General features: G+C 43.8%; 1 protein-coding gene across 4 annotated transcripts; it reads right to left on the reverse strand.

Moving 5' to 3' along the window:
* Positions 1 to 218: 218 nt before the first annotated feature.
* Positions 219 to 8,808, reverse strand: sgo1 (shugoshin 1). Of its 4 annotated transcripts, none has more exons than XM_035758015.2 (11): positions 8,665 to 8,808; positions 8,255 to 8,411; positions 7,838 to 8,043; positions 6,449 to 6,501; positions 6,230 to 6,300; positions 5,131 to 6,036; positions 4,590 to 4,889; positions 4,367 to 4,495; positions 3,201 to 3,386; positions 1,119 to 1,302; positions 219 to 812 (listed from the first exon to the last, which is right to left on the reverse strand). In XM_035758015.2, exons 2-11 carry the CDS (start codon positions 8,397 to 8,399, stop codon positions 677 to 679), a joined length of 2,316 nt encoding a protein of 771 aa, XP_035613908.1. In that variant the 5' UTR covers positions 8,400 to 8,411; positions 8,665 to 8,808; the 3' UTR covers positions 219 to 676. The 4 variants fall into 4 exon arrangements, with proteins under 4 accessions (XP_035613908.1, XP_035613906.1, XP_035613905.1 ...); XM_035758013.2 differs by having other exon boundaries at positions 1,119 to 1,236; positions 8,669 to 8,781; XM_035758012.2 differs by having other exon boundaries at positions 8,669 to 8,779.
* Positions 8,809 to 24,351: the final 15,543 nt, after the last annotated feature.

Consider the following 24,351-nt stretch of genomic DNA (forward strand, 5'->3'; position numbering starts at 1 on the left):
TCCACCATTCTCCTACGAGACGACAGGAGCTCTGGAAAGTAGAAATCCACATCCTTACAAGGGACCTGTTCACATTCCACTTGGAGAACACACTTGTCACTATGGTTGTGACTTGTGACAGAATTTGCATGCAGACAAACGCTCTGTCTTATCACGACCATTGAGTCAAATGTGTTGTATAACCCGAGTGTGTACATGACAATAACGACTCAGCTGAATAGGAATTATGGACTGAAAGTTTATTATAAAATCAAAACATGTTACACATGAAAACAGGGTTATGTAGAGAATACATATTCAAAGATCTTGAAAAGGCAAGCTAAATATATATACTGCATTTACAACAGGGAACTGAATACAACCAGATGAAGGTACATGTTGTGGTCTTCCCAGAATATTGATCCAATGTTGCCCTCTTATGGGTGGCTAACAACAATCCATACAGTCATCAAGATAGAGAACACATTTTGGGGTGATTTGATTGAATGTCACCAATGCCCATGATGATTTGGCCAAATTCAGCATATGAACAACAAAGAATAGACACAAAAAAGCTGTCCTCCATTTCATTGGACAAAAACAATTAACATGTAGGACACAGACGTAAGTATTCACAACAAAAAATCCTCTCAAACTAACTTGAATGGGTAAAACGTGTGTTCAATGTGAAGACATGTCAGCGACATCCCACAAATGACTCGTTGTATTTCTCCAACGACAGCCGAGTCTTCACGGACTTCCTGGGTTTCTGTTTGAAGACGGGAGAGAGGAGGAACTTGGTGTCTGTGAACCTGTCTCCACGTCTCAGTTTCCTGGCGGACAGCAAATAGGAGCGAGATAAGAGATGGTGGTAAAGAGAGAGATTCTCTTCAAAAATGACTGGCATGAGCAACACTGGGGCATTACAGAAACAATAGGTTATTTATCGGTTTCCACATTGTGTACTGTTGCTTTTGCCAGCGCAAGTTAGTTGCTGCTGCTTTCACTCGTTCATTTCAATTAATGGGAGAGTGTTACGTGCTGTAAGAGTTACGTGTTGTCATTTTCAAAAACCATTTGAGCAGGAAACCAAGAAAGAATCCCACACATTTAAAAAAAAAATTCACTTTAATACTCACGCTTGCAGCGATGGCTCTTTGTAGTCCACTGTCATCGTGGACCGCCTCTTGCGGCCGGGGACAGGGGTAGAACATCGGTCTGAAGGGCGGGAGCTCTTTAAAGAGAACTTCCGATAGGCTGCAGGGGTAAGATTGGTCACATCACTAAGACTGAAGCCCCGCCCAGTCCTGACACTAAGCCCACCTGTGGTGAGAGGACAAAGTGAGTTGTCAGTGCAGAAACGTTGGGAAGAAAGTATCAAGTTTAGGTAGATATTGACAGTAGTGGAACAGTGGTTCAGACAGAGGTGGAGGAATGAGATAAGAGATTAAGATACCGCCAAATATTGTTCACTGCTCATGTTTAACATATACAGTACCAGTTTTAATAAAAACAACAACTATTTTCTACATTGTAGAATAATAGTAAAGACCTCAAAACTATGAAAAAAACACATGGAATTATGTAGTAACCAAAAACAAAGTGTTAAACCAATCAAAATATATTTTATATTTGAGATTCTTCAAAGTAGCCACACTTTGCCTTTGATGACTGCGTTGCACACTTTTGGTATTCTCTCAACCAGCTTCACGAGGTAGTCACCTGGAATGCATTTCAATTAACAGGTGTGACTTGTTAAAAGTTCATTTGTGGACAACAGTTGTGCTGTGACAAGGTAGGGGTGGTGTACATAAGATTGCCCTATTTGGTAAAAGACAGCTCATTTTATGGCAAGAACAGCTCAAATAAGCAAAGAGAAATGACAGTCCATCATTACTTTAAGACATGAAGGTCTTATGTTTCTTCAAGTGTAGTCGCAAAAACCATCAAGCGCTATGAAGAAACTGGCTGTCATGAGGACCGCCACAGGAAAGGAAGACCCAGAGTTACCTCTGCTGTAGAGGATAAGTTCATTAGAGTTACCTGGCTGTCATGAGGACCATCACAGGAAAGGAAGACCCAGAGTTACCTCTGCTGCAGAGGATAAGTTCATTAGAGTTACCAGCCTCAGAAATTGCAGCCCAAATAAATGCTTCACAGAGTTCAAGTAACAGACACATCCCAACATCAACTGTTCAGAGGAGACTGTGTGAATCAGGCCTTCATGGTCAAATTGCTGCAAAGAAACCTCTACTAAAGGACACCAATAAGAAGAGACTTGCTTGGGACAAGAAAAACGAGCAATGGACATTAGACTGGTGGAAATCTGTCCTTTGGTCAGATGAGTCCAAATGTGAGATTTTTGGTTCCAACCACTGTGTCTTTGTGAGCTGCAGAGTAGGTGAACGGATGATCTCTACCTGTGTAGTTCCCACCATGATGCATGGAGGTGTGTGGTGCTTTGCTGGTGACACTGTCAGTGATTTATTTAGAATTCAAGGCACACTTAACCAGCATGGCTACCACAGCATTCTGCAGCGATACACCATTCCATCTGGTTTGCGCTTAGTGGGACTATCATTTGTTTTTCAACAGGACATTGACCCAATACACACCTCCATTCTGTGACAGGGCTATTTTACCAAGGGGTGTGATGGAGTGCTGCATCAGATGACCTGGCCTCCACAATCACCCGACCTCAACCCAATTGAGATGGTTTGGAGCACAGAGTGAAGGAAAAGTAGCCAACAAGTGCTCAGCATATGTGGGAACTCATTTAAGACTGTTGGAAAAGCATTCCTCATGAAGCTGGTTGAGAGTGTGCAAAGCTGTTATCAAGGCAAATGGTGGCTCCTTTGAAGACTATAAAATAAATCTGGATTTGTTTAACACTTTTTTTGGATACTACACGATTCCATGTTTTAAGTCTTAGTTTTGATATCGTCACTATAATTCTACAATGTGCGGTAAGTAGCCTAGCGGTTAGAGCCTCGTTTAATAAAGATTACATTTTAAAAATTAACAATAAACTAAAAAGAAAATAGATAAAAATAAACAAAAAATAAAATAAATGTTGAAAACAGTATAAATAAATAAAAACCCTTGAATGAGTAGACGTGTCCAAACTTTTAACTGGTACTGTAAGTGTAGTGTGAAAGAATAAGAGAACACTGATTTAGCATCATTCATTAACATTCCCTAAGCAGCTAACCGGGCTGTACCTGTCCTCTTGCATGTTTTGGGGATGTGTGAGATGTGGTTCTGGGGGGTGCTGCTGGTCGGTATCCCAGGAGACTCACAGGGGGAGTCCCTGAAACCAGACAGGACATTGCCGATCCTCATCATCTCCTCCTCCACTCCTGGAGTGACAGGAAGCAGAGCCTCCTCTTTATTTTGTCCGTGTTGCTCTGGAACACAACCACCATCATCATTTACAACTTTTCACTTGTGTCCCAAATGGCACCCTAATCCCTATATACAGTTCAAGTCAGAAGTTCGCATACACCTTAATACATGTAAACTCAGTTTTCACAATTCCTGACATTTAATCCTAGTAGAAATTCCCTGTTTTAGGTCAGTTAGGATCACCACTTTATTTTAAGAATGTGAAAATGTCAGAATAATAGTAGGGAGAATTATTTATTTCAGCTTTTATTTTTCATCACATCCTTTACTGTTGTTCTGGGATTGATTTGCACTTTTCGCACCAAAGTACGTTCATCTCTAGGAGACAGAACGCATCACCCTTCCTGAGCGGTATGACGGCTGCGTGGTCTCATGGTATTTATACTTGCGTACTGTTGTTTGTACAGATGAACGTGGTACCTTCAGGCATTTGGAAATTGCTCCCAAGGATGATCCACACTTGGAGGTATATATTTTTTTTTCTGAGGTCTTGGCTGATTTCTTTTGATTTTCCCATGATGTCAAGCAAAGAGCACTGAGTTTGAAAGTAGGCCTTGAAATACATCCACAGGTATACCTCCAATTGACTCAAATTATGTCAATTAGCCTATCAGAAGCTTCTAAAGCCATGACATAATTTTCTGGAACTTTCCAAGCTGTTTAAAGGCAGTCAACTTAGTGTATTTAAACTTCTGACCCACTGGAATTGTGATACAGTGAATTATAAGTGAAATAATCTGTCTGTAAACAATTGTTGGAAAAACGTTGTGTCAAGCACAAAGTAGATGTCCTAATCGATTTGCCAAAACTTGTTTGTTAACAAGACATTTGTGGAGTGGTTGAAAAATGAGTTTTAATAAAGTGTATGTAAACTTCCGACTTCAACTGCATATAGTGCACTACATAGGGAATAAGGTGCCATTTGTGATGACGCCTCAGTCATGGCAATAGAGTATCTACCATTCCTAGCATGTCCACTTACCTGGGTGGCCCTCAAGACCCTGCTCTGCCATTGGTCGAGGACTGTCAACAAAGACACTCCCAGGTGTTTCTGGGAATTGGACTTCTGTCTCAGGGACCTCAGCTGTGGGACTGGCCTCTACTCTGGTGACTGGATAAACACAGGTGATAAGCAGCAGATAAAACACATGACCTATCCTTTCCTATAACTGCACGTATAAATCTGTACGTTGTTCATTGCTCACCACATGACAACTGTCGTTTAGGAGGGGGGACGTTCTCCTTGTCTCTGGCTGCTTTATAGGGCCGTCCCCTGCGAGTGGGGGTGGGCTTGGCCTGCTCTGGGTTGCCCTGTGTCTTTCGTACGCCACGGCTTTTAGGAACGTAGGGACTACCCTCTGACTCAGACAAGCTGGCCTCTAAGGCAACATCCATGGCAACCAGAGACAACGGCTGTATCCAAATCGAGCTCTGGCTCCTTTCTGGTTCCTCCTTGAATTGTTTGTCAAGGACCACAGGGGTGGAACAGACCTCCATTCTGGTTGCTAGACACAGGAGATGAACAACTATTTAAACAGATACAATAGCTTATCATCTTCTATATTAGAATATGTGGAAACCTATAGAAAAATCCCTCATATCTACATCTGTGCCTACTATAATTTTATGCTACCTGGACACAAGGTGAAGATTTACAGCAATGTTTCAGAGCAACCATCAAGGTACCTGATTAGTAATTGCAAAGACAGTCATCCTAATTGTCTACGTTAACAGTTAAATGCTCACCATGTAACAACTCTGGTTTGGATGGGGGGCCGTTCTCCTTGTCTGTAGCTGCTTTGCAGGGTCGACCTCTGGCTCTAAGAGCGAGGGCAGGCTTGGCCCGGGCCCGGGGGCTCTGTCTCCTCCGTTTCTGAGGAACGTAGGGGCTGTCATCTGACTCAGAAGACGAAGATGAACTAGACTCAGATGACGACAGAGTCCTCTTCGGGTTCTGTTTCTGTCCCCTCTCCACCTCCTGTATGGGTGTGTCTCGGGGGTTATCCTTGGGTCCACTAGCCTTGAAGGGGGTGAGGTGTACCCCGTCCTCGCAGTCGAAGTCAAAAGTGTCATTGAATCCCTGAGATGTGTTGAGGGAGGTGTTGAGAGGTGCAGCAGAGGCCACCCCGGTTCTGGACCGTGTGGCTGAGCGGTCCCGGCTCTTGGACCGGGCTCTGGGTTTAGAGGTCTCCCAGGGTTTCTTCAGAGGGGGGCGGTCCGGTTTGAGGCCCCTCTCTTGCTTGCGTGCAGCCAGTTCGGGCTTAGGCCACGGTGGATGGGCCTGTTTTGGTTTGTTCCGGGGTTGCTGTTGTTGATATGCTGGTTTAGCCGGGGGCTCTGGGGTGAAGTGCTGCTGGAACTCCTCTGAGCCAATCGGATTGCCTCTCTCCATCTTCACTTCCTGTATGTGGTTCTGGCCTCTCCTGGCGTTTAGAACCAGGCTCTCCACTACGACCTCAGTCTTTTTCTGTATGAGAGATTCTGGAGGGGCGCTGTGGTTCTGCTCATAGAACGAGGAACGGCGCCCTTTCCGCACATGCTCAGATCGCCTCCCTCTGCCTTCCACCCGGCGACGTCTCACAGCCACTGTCTTTGGCAACGCCACTTGCCCGTCACTTTCGCTTTGTCCCATGCCTTCAGGCAACTGAGGCTCTGAGAGAGGGGAATGAATGTCTTTGTCAACAACATGGATGGTTCATTAAAAGTGACACATCCTAACAGACATGCACATTGTTGTTGTGATTTTCTGTCTAATTATCCAAAGTAATGTCACAATTCTGGAGTGAAAGCCCTAACAGTTCAAATCTGTAAGAATGCTTTGTCTGGTAAATGTCATTTCATATACCTGAGCTGATGGGTGAGAGTGGAGCTTCGTCCTTCACAGGATCTTCCAGAGCAGCTTGGCTTTGAATTCTCCTGCACAAAAGGAACACATTTCAGGGAGGAATTGATGACATTCACAAGGTGACAGGAGATGGGATGAAGCACACTGGACATTAAACAGTGGCTCTTTGACTGTGAGAAATATGATGCATTCAGTTGATATGATATTTGAATAGCTCACCTGGAGGTGTCCACTGGATTTGGTGGTTCAGCAAGGAGCTGTGCAGGTCCAGTCTACGCCGCACGTGCACGCACACACGAGGGCAGAGGAAAGGAAGTGAACAACTTTGTGATGAAAAGCACCCATAGCAGTTACTCAGTTTGACCCAATTATTTATTCAGGCTAAAGGTCGACCAGTTAAGCCACCCTCGAAGCAGCGTTACCCATACAGAGCAAGGGGAACAATCACTCCAAGTCTCAGAGTGAGTGATGTTTGAAACGCTATTAGTGCGCACCCCGCTAACTAGCTAGCCATTTCACATCGGTTACACCAGCCTAATCTCGGGAGTTGATAGGCTTTAAGTCATAAACAGCATTGCGAAGAGCTGCTGGCAAAACGATGGTAGTGTCTACCATCGCTCAGTCAGACTGCTCTATCAAATCATAGACTTAATTATAACATAATAACACACAGAAATACGAGCCGTAGGTCATTAATATGGTCGAATCAGAAACTATCATCGAGAAAACAAGACATTTATTCTTTCAGTGAAATACGGAACCGTTCCGTATTTTATCTAAGGGGTGGCATCCATAAGTCTAAATATTCCTGTTACATTGCACAACCTTCAATGTTATGTCATAATCACGTAAAATTCTGGCAAATTAGGCGGCCCAACCTGTTGCATATACCCTGACTCTGCATGCAATGAACGCAAGAGAAGTGACACAATTTCACCTGGTTAATATTGTCTGCTAACTCGGATTTCTTTTAGCTAAATATGCAGGTTTAAAAATATATACTTCTGTGTATTGATTTTAAGAAAGGCATTGGTGTTTATGGTTAGGTACAGTCGTCCAACGATTGTGCTTTTTTCGCAAATGCGCTTTTGTTAAATCATCCCCCAGTGTTGCATCGATTATATGCAACGCAGGACACGCTAGATAAACTAGTAATATCATCAACCATTTGTAGTTATAACTAGTGATTATGATTGATTGTTTATAAGATACGTTTAATGCTAGCTAGCAACTTACCTTGGCTTCTACTGCATTCGCGTAACAGGCAGTCTCCTCGTGGAGTGCAATGACAGGCAGGTGGTTAGAGCGTTGGACTAGTTAACTGTAAGGTTGCAAGTTTGCATCCCACGAGCTGACAAAGTGAAAATCTGTCGTTCTGCCCCTGAATGAGGCAGTTAACCCACCGTTACTAGGCCGTCATTGAAAATAAGTGTGTTCTTAACTGACTTGCCTAGTTAAATAAAGGTATAAAAATATATATATATTTAAATCGACAAAATCGGCGCCCAAAAATACCGATTTCCGATTGTTATGAAAACTTGAAATCGGCCCTAATTAAATCGGCCATTCCGATTAATTGGTCAACCTCTAATTCAGGCTGCTTTGTACCTGTACATTACTGGCCTGCGCCTCCTGATCTTTGAGCCTCTTCTTGAGCATGAGGAGGTGGAGGAAGAGGGCCTGCTGCTCCCTCTTCATCTGTAGGATGATACCGTTGGCCTGCCTCACCTTCTCCTTCTCTGCCTGCAGGGCCAGAGCCAGGGCTTTGTTATTGATCTGCACGTTCTTCAGGATAATTGGCTTCACGTTGGCCGCTGTAGAGAGAAGAGGGAGCAAGCTGAGATATACTCCTCTTCAAAGGTTAACCACCATGAGTTGTGAAATTACTATAGTAGCTAGCTAGATAACTAGTAGGTATAGCTACGTCCAATTGACCAGATTTTAGGTTGTTAACTACCATGATGCTTAAGTTTACATTACCATCTTCAACATGATACTGGTTGGCATATTATGTGAATATTTTACCACTGGTTCTGTTGATCCTTTTGGACCGTCCCCTGTTGCCTGCAGAGGCGCTTGCCAGGCGTTTGTTCCTCTTCTCAATCATCTTTTCCTTGATGTCACCCAGGCTTTGCTGGAAAGACTTCTTCTGGCCCCGTTCCCTCACCATGGCTGTACGTAACTGGCAGAACACAAGAGAGTATGACATGTCTACGTTACACCCGTCCTCAGGGTTGAGTGTTGCTGTTGATCTGCTACGCTAGCTACTCCGCTAGCAGCGTCTCCATTGCTAATACGTGGAATAAACTGCGTAAAATCACATATACCGACGTTTTAAATGTTGACTTACCTCCTCAGTTATAAACAGTACGGTGAAATGTAAGTAGAATCAGTATATTTCACAAGGAATTCTCATAACATAGTCAAATAACTACCCACAAATCCGTTCTCTACTGGTTGATTTTCGAATTCTGCGCTGCGAGTGCTGATTGGTGGGAACTGGGACGCGTCATTTCCTATCATCTGAAATTCCACTAGGTGACACCAAAGCCATGTTTCTCTCTCTATACTCTTTCAATGTCTGTATATTTGTGGGTGTGTGTGAATGCATGCGTTTGTATACAGGAAGAAGGGGAAATACAAATAACTGATGGAACATATTTACCAAGGACAGAAAAATATACAATGATCCAATTACAGTGTAATACTACTTTGACAGATAATTTCAGAGCACCACAATGATTATTTAAAAGTCGACATTGGTAATTGCCTGTTGAAATAATAATGATATGTGAATATTGAAAGGTAATGAGTTTACAGGGGCGGGATGAAGTTGATTGTTATGTTTCTCAGTATAAATCTATCAATAGATAATATGTAATTCAGTTATTTACTTATTTGATATTCATCAAGTTTTTGGTTGAATATTTGTTACTTATTCCAGCCCACCTGAATGAGTGGATAAAGAACCACAAGCAGGCCATGTGGGCGGACCATAAACTTACATTTGACCATGTAAATCTTTGACATAGGCAAATTCTCTCTGTGGATCTGTGTAATCTGAGGGAAATGTGTGTCTCTAATATGGTCATACATTTGCCAGGAGGTTAGGAAGTTTCCACCTCATTTTGTGGGCAGTGTGCACATAGCCTGTCTTCTTTTGAGAGCCAGGTCTCCCTACAGCAGCCTCTCTCAATAGCAAGGCTATGCTCACTGAGTCTGTACATAGTCAAATCTTTCCTTAAGTTTGGGTCAGTCACAGTGGTCAGGTATTATGCCACTGTGTACTCTCTGTTTAGGGCCAAATAGCATTGTAGTTTGCTCTGTTTTTTTGTTAGTTTGTCAAGTAATTATCTTTTTGTTTTCTCAGGATTTGGTTAGGTCTAATCTCTCCCTCTCTTTGTCCCCATGTTCCGCCCATTTCTCTCCCCTTTCCCTCTCTCATCGCTCTGTTTCTTTCTCTCCCTCCCACTCTCCATCTCTCTCTGCTCCCCTGTTCCGTTGTTCCATTCTCTCTCTGCTCCCAGTGCCGTAAATAGTAATTCCTTACTGCTCGTGTTCTGCTCAATAAACCTTCCAGAAATAATACTTTCAATGAAATACCAAGTCGTGATCTCATTTACTTTCCCCCGAATGAGTCAAATGGAGCAATTGTATCTTGACACACAGAGAAGCACTCCTTGTTCTGCATGGCAGCAGGGAACCTAAACAGACCCACCTATGGTGAGGCAGGAGGAGCTTGGCATCAATCAGGTCAGAGTAATAATAATAATAATAAATTTGCTTTTATCAAAGACTTACAATCATGTGTGCATACAACGTAGGACCCTGTTACAGCGCCATGCTCTACCAACTGAGCTACAGAAGGGTAAATTCAAAGACATTGAAAGGACTGACAAGAGAGTGGTTCAATGCTAGGGTGGGTTAGGAATAAAGGTGTTGTAAGGGACACACCAACCCTGCCAGTTTCACCATGACCTCAGTCAGCGCTCACAAAGCTGTGTAGCATCCAGAGATGCATGTTCTGGGCTACAAGTCGGATGTCTGCCTCACAGATTTTCAATGATAATGCTGCACTTAGGGTACATTGTGGTGCAAGGGAGAGAAGGCAATGCTGTGAGGACGGATATGGATATGAATGTTCACCACATTGGGCAACAGTGACTCCACGTACTGTAACTACTTTCACAACATTGTGTCTCTTCACAGATCATACATTATCTTCATGACATTGCTTAACCACCATTTACACAAGAAACTCACAATACAACCAACGGTACACATTCCATTAGACATCATCTCATTGCAGAGGAGACATTGCTGTAATTTTCCAGAAAGGCCATGTAAATGTTATGGTTGCCACATTCACTGTCACAGCGGGAGACCACATTCACTGTCACAGCGGGAGACCACATTCACTGTCACAGTGGGAGACCACATTCACTGTCACAGCGGGAGACCACATTCACTGTCACAGCGGGAGACCACATTCACTGTCACAGTGGGAGACCACATTCACTGTCACAGCGGGAGACCACATTCACTGTCACAGCGGGAGACCACATTCACTGTCACAGCGGGAGACCACATTCACTGTCACAGCGGGAGACCACATTCACTGTCACAGCGGGAGACCACATTCACTGTCACAGCGGGAGACCACATTCACTGTCACAGCGGGAGACCACATTCACTGTCACAGCGGGAGACCACATTCACTGTCACAGCAGGAGACCACATTCACTGTCACATTGGGAGACCACATTCACTGTCACAGTGGGAGACCACATTTACTGTCACATTGGGAGACCACATTCACTGTCACAGAGGAAGACCACATTCACTGTCACAGCGGGAGACCACATTCACTGTCACAGCGGGAGACCACATTCACTGTCACAGCGGGAGACCACATTCACTGTCACAGGGGGAGACCACATTCACTGTCACAGCGGGAGACCAAATTCACTGTCACAGCGGGAGACCAAATTCACTGTCACAGCGGGAGACCACATTCACTGTCACATTGGGAGACCACATTCACTGTCACAGCGGGAGACCACATTCACTGTCACAGCGGGAGACCACATTCACTGTCACAGTGGGAGACCACATTCACTGTCACATTGAGAGACCACATTCACTGTCACAGCGGGAGACCACATTCACTGTCACAGCGGGAGACCACATTCACTGTCACAGCGGGAGACCACATTCACTGTCACAGCGGGAGACCACATTCACTGTCACAGCGGGAGACCACATTCACTGTCACAGTGGGAGACCACATTCACTGTCACAGAGGGAGACCACATTCACTGTCACAGTGGGAGACCACATTCACTGTCACATTGGGAGACCACATTCACTGTCACATTGGGAGACCACATTCACTGTCACATTGGGAGACCACATTCACTGTCACATTGGGAGACCACATTCACTGTCACATTGGGAGACCACATTCACTGTCACAGCAGGAGACCACATTCACTGTCACAGCGGGAGACCACATTCACTGTCACAGCAGGAGACCACATTCACTGTCACAGCGGGAGACCACATTCACTGTCACAGCGGGAGACCACATTCACTGTCACAGCGGGAGACCACATTCACTGTCACAGCGGGAGACCACATTCACTGTCACAGCGGGAGACCACATTCACTGTCACATTGGGAGACCACATTCACTGTCACAGCGGGAGACCACATTCACTGTCACAGTGGGAGACCACATTCACTGTCACATTGGGAGACCACATTCACTGTCACAGCGGGAGACCACATTCACTGTCACAGCGGGAGACTACATTCACTGTCACAGTGGGAGACCACATTCACTGTCACATTGAGAGACCACATTCACTGTCACAGCGGGAGACCACATTCACTGTCACAGTGGGAGACCACATTCACTGTCACATGGGTCCAGGTTTGGGTACGCAGCTGTGTTTACTGCTATCAGTCTTCTCCTCAATGCCACTCCTGATTATTATAATGACAGTTGACTGGAGATGTTGATTATCATAAAAACAGAGGAGAGGAGTAAACAAACTGATTGATTGGCCCTGCCTAAATGATTGACTGACTGATGACTGGTTGACTGGCTGACTGAGTGACTGAGTGACTGACTGGTTGACTGACTGACTGACTGACTGACTGGTTGACTGACTGACGTGAGCGAGTTCTGACATGGTGTTTCAGACATCAGAGAGTGGAAACAATCAATCAGTCGATCCATCCATCCCTCCATCCATCCATCACTGTTTAGTGGAAGACAACACCAATGAAGACAAGTCATAACACCAGACAGGTCCATCTCAGAAAATCAGAGCACAGCGTTGCTCTACAGTCTAGCCAGTGATCAGGCCAGTTTGGAGCTCTCCCTCCCACCAGATGAAATTCATTAGCTGTAATCTCTGTTCTCCCTCCCAAGGGCAAAAAACGTAACACAACATTTAATGTGGAAAATGTGGAGAGCCAAGCACAAAATTTCGGATAGTTAAATCATAACACAGGGAGGGCATTCAGCCCCAAAGCAAACACTTAAAGAGAAACAACCCAGAAAATCTGGGATTACGGTTTGTTTAAGGGAGTCCATTTGAGACAGACGCCTTTCTCTGTTGAGCTGTCTGTTGCTCCTTTATACTGAAGAACAATGTTCAATCTGACATCACTACATCACAAAAGCATTGCTTTACTGACATCATAATAGAGCAACACTAACAATCTAAGATTATAAAAAGAGGCTCTGTAACCTAATCTCAGAGCTACAGTATCAACATTTTGAAATAATTGTGACATCATACATGGCTAGACCCTTTTTCTAGCAGCATTGTGACAAAACAACATCATCATTGTTACATTATATATGCATGCCATGGCTACACCAACCTTACAACACCATTGTGACATCATATCAGTGCTACACCAACCTTACAACACCATTGTGACATCATATCAGTGCTACACCAACTTTACAACACCATTGTGACATCATATCAGTGCTACACCAACTTTACAACACCATTGTGACATCATATCAGTGCTACACCAACTTTACAACACCATTGTGACATCATATCAGTGCTACACCAACTTTAGAACACCATTGTGACATCATAGCAGTGCTACACCAAACTTATAACATCATTCATATCAAATCAAATTTAATTTGTCACATGCGCTGAATACAACAGGTGTAGACAGGTGGGGCAATGTAAATAGTCTGGGTAAACATTTGATTAGCTGTTCAGGAGTCTTATGGCTTGGGTGTCACGATCATTATAAGGAGTGGACCAAGATGCAGCGTGGTATGTTTCCATCCTTTATTTTTGAATAGAAAACTTTAAAGAACAAAAATTACAAAACGAACAAACGAAACATGCCGCTAATATAATGCTCACAGGCAACTATACATAGACAAGATCCCACAAAGTGGCAAAATGGCTACCGAAATATGATCCCCAATCAGAGACAATGATAAACAGCTGCCTCTGATTGGGAACCATTCATGGATAGAAATATAATTCACCTAGATAACCCACCCTTAAATCACACCCTGACCTAACCAACATAGAGAATAAAAGCTCTCTAAGGTCCAGGCATGACATTGGGGGAAGAAGCTGTTTAGAAGCCTCTTGGACCTAGACTTGGAGCTCCGGTATTGCTTGCCCTGCGGTAGCAGAGAGAGCAGTCTGTGACTAGGGTGGCTGGAGTCTTTACGGCTTTCCTCTGACACCTCCTGGTATAGAGGTCCTGGATGGCTGGAAGCTTGGCCCCAGTGATGTACTGGGCGGTAAGCACAATCCTCTGTAGTGCCTTGTGGTCAGAGGCCGAGCAGTTGCCATACCAGGCAGTGATGCAACCAGTCAGGATGCTCTCGATGTTGCAGCTGTAGAACCTTTTGAGAATCTCAGGACACCTTGCCAAATCATTTTAGTTCCTTGAGGGGGAATAGGCTTTGTCGTGCCCTCTTCACGACTGTCTTGGTGTGTTTGGACCATTCTAGTTTGGTGGTGATGTGGACACCAAGGAACTTGAAGCTCTCAACCTGCTCCACTACAGCCCCGTCAATGGGAATGGGGGCCTGATCTAGAGGTCGGCATGGACAATTAATTAGGGCCGATTTCAAGTTTTCATAACAATCGATAATCAGCCTTTTTGGACGCTGATTACATTGCAATCCACGAAGAGACTGCGTAGCAGGCTGACCACTTGTTACACGAGTGCAGCATCAAAAGGACCTTGTGGCTGCAAGGAGCCAAGGTAAGTTGCTAGCTAGCATTAAACTTATCGTATAAAAAATTATCTATCTTCACATAATCTCTAGTTAACTACACATGGTTGATATTTTCGTCTTGTCGTGTCCTGTATATATATATATTTACAACTTTTTCTCACATACATTTTATTTTTATTTTCCATCAACTCATCTTCAAAACACTCTCCTGCAACCCGCCTCACCAATTTATATTTATAAATAAGTATTATTTACCTCAAATCTGCAATCCTCCAAGAAGCTAGCCAGAAACTCCAAGAAGCTAGCCAGAAACTAACCAGAAGCTAGCCAGGAGCTAGCCAGAAGCTAATCAGAAGCTAGTTCAGAAGCTAGTTAGCTTCTTTACTGGCAAATCGTTAGTATTCAGCTAACCACGGTTTGTGGTCATCAGCTATCCTTTAGCTCGAAAATCTATCGCCAGTTTTGTACGGCGCAGCGCGGCTCGGAACGGAACATACCAGACCAATTTTTCTCTCCATGTCCTTGGATTTCAACTGCTCTCTGGACATTCATTCCCGGATCTCACAGCTAGCTAGCTGCTGTGTGTCTATCTGCTCTCGTCGATTCCGGAGCAAACATCAATTACTCCGGAGCTAGCCAGCTCCGTCAATCACTCCTGAGCTCCGTCAATCACTCCTGGGCTGCAGTCTCCTATCCGGACCCGTTTTACTGCCTACGCGGAGCCCCACTGGGCCTTCACAACTGGACTGCCGACGTTATCTACCCGAAGGAGATCCGGCTGGCTCCTCCGTCGCGACGTTACCTGAACGCCCATCTGCGGCCTGCTAACCGTTAGCTGTCTTACCGGCTGCTCTCAGAATAGACAATCGGACAATTTATTTATTTTTATTATTATTATGTTTCTTCTTGGGCCTCTATAACTATATCTATTGTTTATTTTTTTATTTTTTTGTTGTTGTGTGATTTGGACTAATCCCCTCTACCACACGGAACCCCACTAATCTACTGACGGAACGCAAGAGGTGGCTAACAACAGACCTCCATCCTATGCTTGCTTGCTACCGATGTCCTGGCTAGCTGTCTAAATCGCCGTGACCCCCAAACCAACCACTCCACTCACTGGACCCTTTTGATCACTCGACTAAGGATGCCTCTCCTTAATGTCAATATGTCTTGTCCATTGCTGTTCTGGTTAGTGTTTCTTGGCTTATTTCACTGTAGAGCCTCTAGTCCTGCTCACTATACCTTATCCAATTTATTAGTTCCACCACCCACACATGCAATGACATCTCCTGGTTTCAATGATGTTTCTAGAGACAATATCTCTCTCTTCATCACTCAATACCTAGGTTTACCTCCACTGTATTCACATCCTACCATACCTTTGTCTGTACATTATACCTTGATGCTATTTTATCGCCCCCAGAAACCTCCTTTTACTCTCTGTTCCAGACGTTCTAGACGACCAATTCTTATTGCTTTTAGCCGTACCCTTATTCTTCTCCTCCTATGTTCCTCTGGCGATGTAGAGGTGAATCCAGGCCCTGCAGTGCCTCGCTCCACTCCTATTCCCCAGGCGCTCTCTTTTAATGACTTCTGTAACCGTAATAGCCTTGGTTTCATGCATGTTAACATTAGAAGCCTCCTCCCTAAGTTTGTTCTATTCACTGCTTTAGCACACTCTGCCAACCCGGATGTTCTAGCTGTGTCTGAATCCTGGCTTAGAAAGACCACCAAAAATTCTGAAATTTTAATTCCAAATTACAACATTTTCAGACAAGATAGAACTGCCAAATGGGGCGGTGTTGCAATCTACTGCAAAGATAGCCTGCAGAGTTCTGTCCTACTATCCATGTCTGTACCCAAACAATTTGAACTTCTACTTTTAAAAATCCACCTCTCTCTAAACAAGTCTCTCACCGTTGCCTCCTGCTATAGACCACCCTCTGCCCCCAGCTGTGCTCTGGACACCATATGTGAACTGATTGCCCCCCATCTATCTTCAGAGCTCGTACTGCTAGGCGACCTAAACTGGAACATGCTTAACACCCCAGCCATCCTACAATCTAAACTTGATGCCCTCAATCTCACACAAATTATCAATGAACCTACCAGGTACCCCCCCAAAGCCTTAAACACGGGCACCCTCATAGATATCATCCTTAACCAACTTCCCCTCTAAATACACCTCTGCTGTCTTCAACCAAGATCTCAGCGATCACTGCCTCATTGCCTGCATCCGTAATGGGTCAGCGGTCAAACGACCTCCACTCATCACTGTAAAACGCTCCCTGAAACACTTCAGCGAGCAGGCCTTTCTAATCGACCTGGCCGGGGTATCCTGGAAGGATATTGATCTCATCCCGTCAGTAGAGGATGCCTGGATATTTTTTTTAAATGCCTTCCTAACCATCTTAAATAAACATGCCCCATTCAAGAAATTTAGAACCAGGAACAGATATAGCCCTTGGTTCTCCCCAGACCTGACTGCCCTTAACCAACACAAAAACATCCTATGGCGTTCTGCATTAGCATCGAACAGCCCCGTGATATGGAGCTGTTCAGGGAAGCTAGAAACCGTTATACACAGGCAGTTAGAAAAGCCAAGGCTAGCTTTTTCAAGCAGAAATTTGCTTCCTGCAACACTAACTCAAAAAAGTTCTGGGACACTGTAAAGTCCATGGAGAATAAGAACACCTCCTCCCAGCTGCCCACTGCACTGAAGATAGGAAACACTGTCACCACTGATAAATCCACCATAATTGAGAATTTCAATAAGCATTTTTCTACGGCTGGCCATGCTTTCCACCTGGCTACTCAACAGCACTGCACCCCCAACAGCAACTCGCCCAAGCCTTCCCCATTTCTCCTTCTCCCAAATCCATTCAGCTGATGTTCTGAAAGAGCTGAAAAATCTGGACCCCTACAAATCAGCCGGGCTAGACAATCTGGACCCTTTCTTTCTAAAATTATCTGCCGAAATTGTTGCCACCCCTATTACTAGCCTGTTCAACCTCTCTTTCGTGTCGTCTGTGATTCCCAAAGATTGGAAAGCAGCTGCGGTCATCCCCCTCTTCAAAGGGGGGGACACTCTTGACCCAAACTGCTACAGACCTATATCTATCCTACCATGCCTTTCTAAGGTCTTCGAAAGCCAAGTCAACAAACAGATTACCGACCATTTCGAATCTCACCATACCTTCTCTGCTATGCAATCTGGTTTCAGAGCTGGTCATGGGTGCACCTCAGCCACGCTCAAGGTCCTAAACGATATCTTAACCGCCATCGATAAGAAACATTACTGTGCAGCCGTATTCATTGATCTGGCCAAGGCTTTCGACTCTGTCAACCACCACATCCTCATCGGCAGACTCGACAGCCTTGGTTTCTCAAATGATTGCCTCGCCTGGTTCACCAACTACTTCTCCGATAGAGTTCAGTGTGTCAAATCGGAGGTTCTGCTGTCCGGACCTCTGGCAGTCTCTATGGGGGTGCCACAGGGTTCAATTCTTGGACCGACTCTCTTCTCTGTATACATCAATGAGGTCGCTCTTGCTGCTGGTGAGTCCCTGATCCACCTCTACACAGACGACACCATTCTGTATACTTCCGGCCCTTCTTTGGACACTGTGTTAACAACCCTCCAGGCAAGCTTCAATGCCATACAACTCTCCTTCCGTGGCCTCCAATTGCTCTTAAATACAAGTAAAACTAAATGCATGCTCTTCAACCGATCGCTACCTGCACCTACCCGCCTGTCCAACATCACTACTCTGGACGGCTCTGACAACTACAAACACTTAGGTGTCTGGTTAGACTGTAAACTCTCCTTCCAGACCCATATCAAACATCTCCAATCCAAAGTTAAATCTAGAATTGGCTTCCTATTTCGCAACAAAGCATCTATCACAGTGCAATCCGTTTTGTCACCAAAGCCCCATATACTACCCACCATTGCGACCTGTACGCTCTCGTTGGCTGGCCCTCGCTTCATACTCGTCGCCAAACCCACTGGCTCCATGTCATCTACAAGACCCTGCTCGGTAAAGTCCCCACCTTATCTCAGCTCGCTGGTCACCATAGCATCTCCCACCTGTAGCACACGCTCCAGCAGGTATATCTCTCTAGTCACCCCCAAAACCAATTCTTTCTTTGGCCGCCTCTCCTTCCAGTTCTCTGCTGCCAATGACTGGAACGAACTACAAAAATCTCTGAAACTGGAAACACTTATCTCCCTCACTAGCTTTAAGCACCAACTGTCAGAGCATCTTACAGATTACTGCACCTGTACATAGCCCACCTATAATTTAGCCCAAACAACTACCTCTTTCCCAACTGTATTTAATTTATTTATTTATTTTGCTCCTTTGCACCCCATTATTTTTATTTCTACTTTGCACATTCTTCCATTGCAAAACTACCATTCCAGTGTTTTACTTGCTATATTGTATTTACTTTGCCACCATGGCCTTTTTTGCCTTTACCTCCCTTCTCACCTAATTTGCTCACATTGTATATAGACTTGTTTATACTGTATTATTGACTGTATGTTTGTTTTACTCCATGTGTAACTCTGTGTCGTTGTATCTATCGAACTGCTTTGCTTTATCTTGGCCAGGTCGCAATTGTAAATGAGAACTTGTTCTCAACTTGCCTACCTGGTTAAATAAAGGTGAAATAAAAATAAATAAAATAAATATTAACTAGCTTGTTCTGCATTGCATATAATCAATGCGGTGGCTGTTAATTTATCATCGAATCACAGCCTACTTCAACTTTGCCAAACGGGTGATCATTTAACAAAAGCGCATTCACGAAAAAAGCACAATTGTTGCACAATCAATACACAAGTATATTTTTTAAAACCTGCATATGTAGTTAAAAGAAATTAATGTTAGCAGGCAATATTAACTAGGGAAATTGTGTCACTTCTCTTGCATTCAGTGCAAGCAGAGTCAGGGTATATGCAGCAGTTTGGGCCACCTGGCTCGTTGCGAACTGTGTGAAGACTATTTCTCCCTAACAAAGACCGTAATTAATTTGCCAGAATTTTACATAATTATGACATAACGTTGAAGGTTGTGCAATGTAACAGCAATATTTAGACTTAGGGTTGCCACCCGTTCGATAAAACGATTCTGTAATTCACTGAAAGAATAAACATTTTGTTTTCGAAATGATAGTTTCCGGATTTGACCATATTAATGACCAAAGGCTCGTATTTCTGTGTGTTTATTATATTAGAATTAAGTATATGATTTGTTATTTCATAGAGCAGTCTGACTGAGCGGTGGTAGGCAGCAGCAGGCTTCTAAGCATTCATTCAAACAGCACTTTACTGTGTTTGCCAGCAGCTCTTAGCAATGCTTTCATGCACAGCTCTGTTTATAACTTCAAGCCTATCAACTCCAAAGATTAGGCCGGCAATACTAAAATGCCTATTAGAACATCCAATAATCAAAGGTATATGAAATACAAATGGTATAGAGAGAAATAGTCCTATATTTCCGAAAACAACTACAACCTAAAACTTCTTAACTGGGAATATTGAAGACTCATGTTAAAAGGAACCACCAGCTTTCATATGTTCTCATGTTCTGAGCAAGGAACTTAAACGTTAGCTTTTTTACATGGCACACATTGCACTTTTACTTTCTTCTCCAACACTGTTTTTGCATTATTTAAACTAAATTGAACATGTTTCATTATTTATTTGAGACTAACTAGATTTTATTGATGTATTATATTAAGTTAAAATTAAATTGTTCATTGTTCATTCAGTATTGTTGTAATTGTCATTATTACAAATATATATATAAAAATCATCCGATTAATCGGTATTGGCTTTTTTTGGTCCTCCAATAATCAGTGTTGGTATCGGCGTTGAAAAATCATAATCGGTCGACCTCTAGTGTGCTCGGTCCTCCTTTTCCTGTAGTCCACAATCATCTCCTTTGTCTTGATCACGTTGAGGGAGAGGTTGTTGTCCTGGCACCACACGATCAGGTTTCTGACCTCCTCCCTATAGGCTGTCTCAGGCTTACCACTGTTGTGTAATGATGGTGTTGGAGTCGTGCCTTGCCGTGCAGTCATGAGTGAACAGGTGCGGTATGCAAATTAGGGTGGGTCTAGGGTTTCTGGGATAATGGTGTTGATGTGAGCCATGACCAGCCTTTCAAAGCATTTCATGGCTACAGACTTGAGTGCTACGGGTCGGTAGTCATTTAGATAGGTTACCTTAGTGTTCTTGGGCACAGCGACTATGGTAGTCTGCTTGAAACATTTTGGTATTACAGACTCAGACAGGGAGGTTGAAAATGTCAGTGAAAACATTGTGACATCATCTCAGTGCTACAACCTTGTAACATCATCATAAAGTCCTTGCAGTGCTTGTGAAGGGAGGCTTTCATGGGGTGCCTGCCATCTCTATCTAGAATGGGGGGCTGAGTATGAGAGAGTGGATGTATGATTGTTTATCCTTGATTCTACTGATCAGTATCATAATCCATATTTCATATTTCTTAAAAACCCCTCCTCCTCTCCCCTGTAACTATTCACCACGTCGCTGCTGTAAATGAAAATGTGTAATCAGTCAACCTGGTCAAATAAGGGTTAAATAAATACAAAATAAAAAGTAGTTGAATGAATGAGAGTTAGGTGATGTCATTATTTTGTGTTATTATTTAGTTCCCTCTTTGTTCCCTCTCTCTATCTCCTCCCTTTCTCTCCTTTCTATATCTCCTCTCTCTATCCTCTCTCTCTCTCCTCCCTCTCTCTCCTTCCTCTATCTCTTCCCTTTCTCTCCTTTCTATATCTCCTCTCTTTATCCCCCCTCTCTCCTCCCTCTCTCTCCTCCCTCTCTCTTCGCTCTGTCTCATCCCTCTCTGTCTCCTCCCTCTCTCCTCCCTCTACCTCTTCCCTCTGTCTCATCCCTCTCTCTCCTCCCTCTATCCCTGATCACAGGTGATGAGCTGCACTTGTGACCAGTGGGAATTGTACACTGAATATACAAAATATCAGGAACACATTCCTAATATTGAGTTGGACCCCACTTCCCTCAGAACAGCCTCAATTTGTCGGGGCATGGACTCAACAAGGTGTTGAAAGCGTTCCACAGGGATGTTGGCCCATGTTGACTCCAATGGTTCCCACAGTTGTGTCAAGTTGGCTGTATGTCCATTGGGTGTTGGACCATTCTTGATACACAGAAAAAACTGTTGAGAGTGAAAAACCCAGCAGCGGTGCAGTTCTTGACATACTCAAACCGTTGTGCCTGGCACCTACTACCATACCCTGTTCAAAGGCACTTAAATATTTTGTCTTGTCCATTCACCCTCTGAATGGCTCACATACAATTCATTTCTCAATTGTCTGAAGGCTTAAAAAAACGTATTTAGCCTGTCTCCTTCCCTTCATCTACACTGATTGAATTGGATTTAACAAGTAACATCAATAAGGGATCATAGCTTTCATTCTGGATTCACCTGGTCAGTCTATGTCATGGAAAAAGTTACTAATGTTCTGTCCACTCATTGTGTATAGTGGAGTACTATGGTGTGAGGGTTCAGGTCTCCTGTGCTCCAGGGAGAACATGTATGAAGGTTTCTCCGTGAGGAGACCTTCTTATTGCCACCCACACCATGTGTGTGTTATTTATAAGAAATATCCCTTAACTTTCATTGACACGGTCTAGGCTATGACCTATGACGGTGCTACGGTAACTGTCTGACCCAGTATGGAATCTGTGTGGAATTGAGTTTGCTGCGGTATTTACAGTAGAAGTAGGGCGTATTTCACAATTCCTGACATTTAATCCTAGTAAAATTCCCTGTCTTGGGTCAGGACAGATCACCAGATTATTTTAAGAATGTGAAATGTCAGAATAATAGTAGAGAGAATGATTTATTTCAGATTTAATTTCTTTCATCACATTCCCAGTGGGTCAGAAGTTTACATACCCTCAATTCGTATTTGTTAGCATCGCAGTTAAATTGTTTAACTTGGATCAAATGTTTTGGGTAGCCTTCCACAAGCTTCCTACAATAAGTTGGGGCAATTTTGGCCCATTCCTCCTGACAGGGCTGGTGTAACTGAGTCAGGTTTGTAGGCCTCCTTGCTCTCACACGCTTATTCAGTTCTGCCCCCAACTTTTATATAGGATTGAGGTCAGGGCTTTGTGATGGCCACTCCAACACCTTGACTTTGCTGTCCTTAATCCATTTTGCCACAACTTTGGAAGCATGCTTGGGGTCATTGTCCATTTGGAAGACCAATTTGCAACCAAGCTTTAACTTCCTGACTGATGTCTTGAGATGTTGCTTCAATATATCTACATAATTTTCCTACCTCATGATGCCATCTATTTTGTGAAGTGCACCAGTTCCTCCTACAGCAAAGCACCACACAACATGATGCTGCCACCCCCGTGCTTCATGGTTGGGATGGTGTTCTTCGGCTTACAAGCCTCCCCCTTTTCCCTCCAAACATAACGATGGTCATTATGGCCAAACAGTTCTATTTTCGTTTCATCAGACCAGAGGACATTTCTCCAAAAAGTACGATCTTTGTCCCCATGTGCAGTTGCAAACTGTATTCTGGCTTTATTTGCCGGTTTTGGCTTCTTCCTTGCTGAGCGGCCTTTCAGGTTATGTAGATATAGGACTCGTTTTACTGTGGATATAAACACGTTTGTACCTGTTTCCTCCAGCACATTCACAAGGTCCTTTACTGTTGTTCTGTGATTGATTTGCACTTTTCACACCAAAGTACGCTCATCTCTAGGAGACAGAACGCGTGTCCTTCCTGAGTGGTATGACGGCAGCGTGGTCCCATGGTGTTTATACTTGAGTATTATTGTTTGTACAGATGAACATGTTACCTTCAGGCGTTTGAAAATTGCTCAAGGATGAACCAGACTTTTAGAGGTCGACAACTTTTTTTCTGAGGTCTTGGCTGATTTCTTTTTATTTTCCCATAATGTCAAGCAAAGAGGCACTGAGTTTGAAGGTAGGCCTTGAAATACATCCACAGGTACACCTCCAATTGACTCAAATTAGGTCAATTAGTCTATCAGAAGCTTCTAAAGCCATGACATCATTTTCTGGAATTTTCCAAGCTGTTTAAAAGCATAGTCAACTTAGAGTGTGTAAACTTCTGACCCACTGGAATTTTGATACTGTGAATTATAAGTGAAATAATCTGTCTGTAAACAATTGTTGGAAAAATTACTTGTTTCATGCACAAAGTAGATGTCCTAACCGATTTGCCAAAACGATAGTTTTTAAAAATACATTTGTGGAGTGGTTGAAAAACGAGTTTTAATGATGCCAACCTAATTGTATGTAAACTTCAAACTTCAACTGTACATAGTTCTGACAGATGATTATCAAAAGTTAGCTGCTCAAACTGACCGTTGTTTTCAGGCATGTGTCTGGAGGAGTGATTAGGACCAGGTGAGGTTAGGTGGGAGAAACAGCAGGTGTTTAGAGGAGTGATTGGGACTAGGTGAGGTTAGGTGGGAGAAACAGCAGGTGTCTAGAGGAGTGATTAGGACTAGGTGAGGTTAGGTGGGAGAAACAGCAGGTGTCTAGAGGAGTGATTAGGACTAGGTGAGGTGGGAGAAACAGCAGGTGTCTGGAGGAGTGATTGGGACTAGGTGAGGTTAGATGGGAGAAACAGCAGATAAATAATATAATATATGCCATTTAGCAGACGCTTTTATCCAAAGCGACTTACAGTCATGTGTGCATACATTCTACGTATGGGTGGTCCCGGGGATCGAACCCACTACCCTGGCGTTACAAGCGCCATGCTCTACCAACTGAGCTACAGAAGGACCTCCAGATGTCTGGAGGAGTGATTGGGACTAGGTGAGGTT

Source organism: Oncorhynchus keta, chromosome 20, assembly GCF_023373465.1.
Source record: "Oncorhynchus keta strain PuntledgeMale-10-30-2019 chromosome 20, Oket_V2, whole genome shotgun sequence".
NCBI lineage: Eukaryota > Metazoa > Chordata > Actinopteri > Salmoniformes > Salmonidae > Oncorhynchus > Oncorhynchus keta.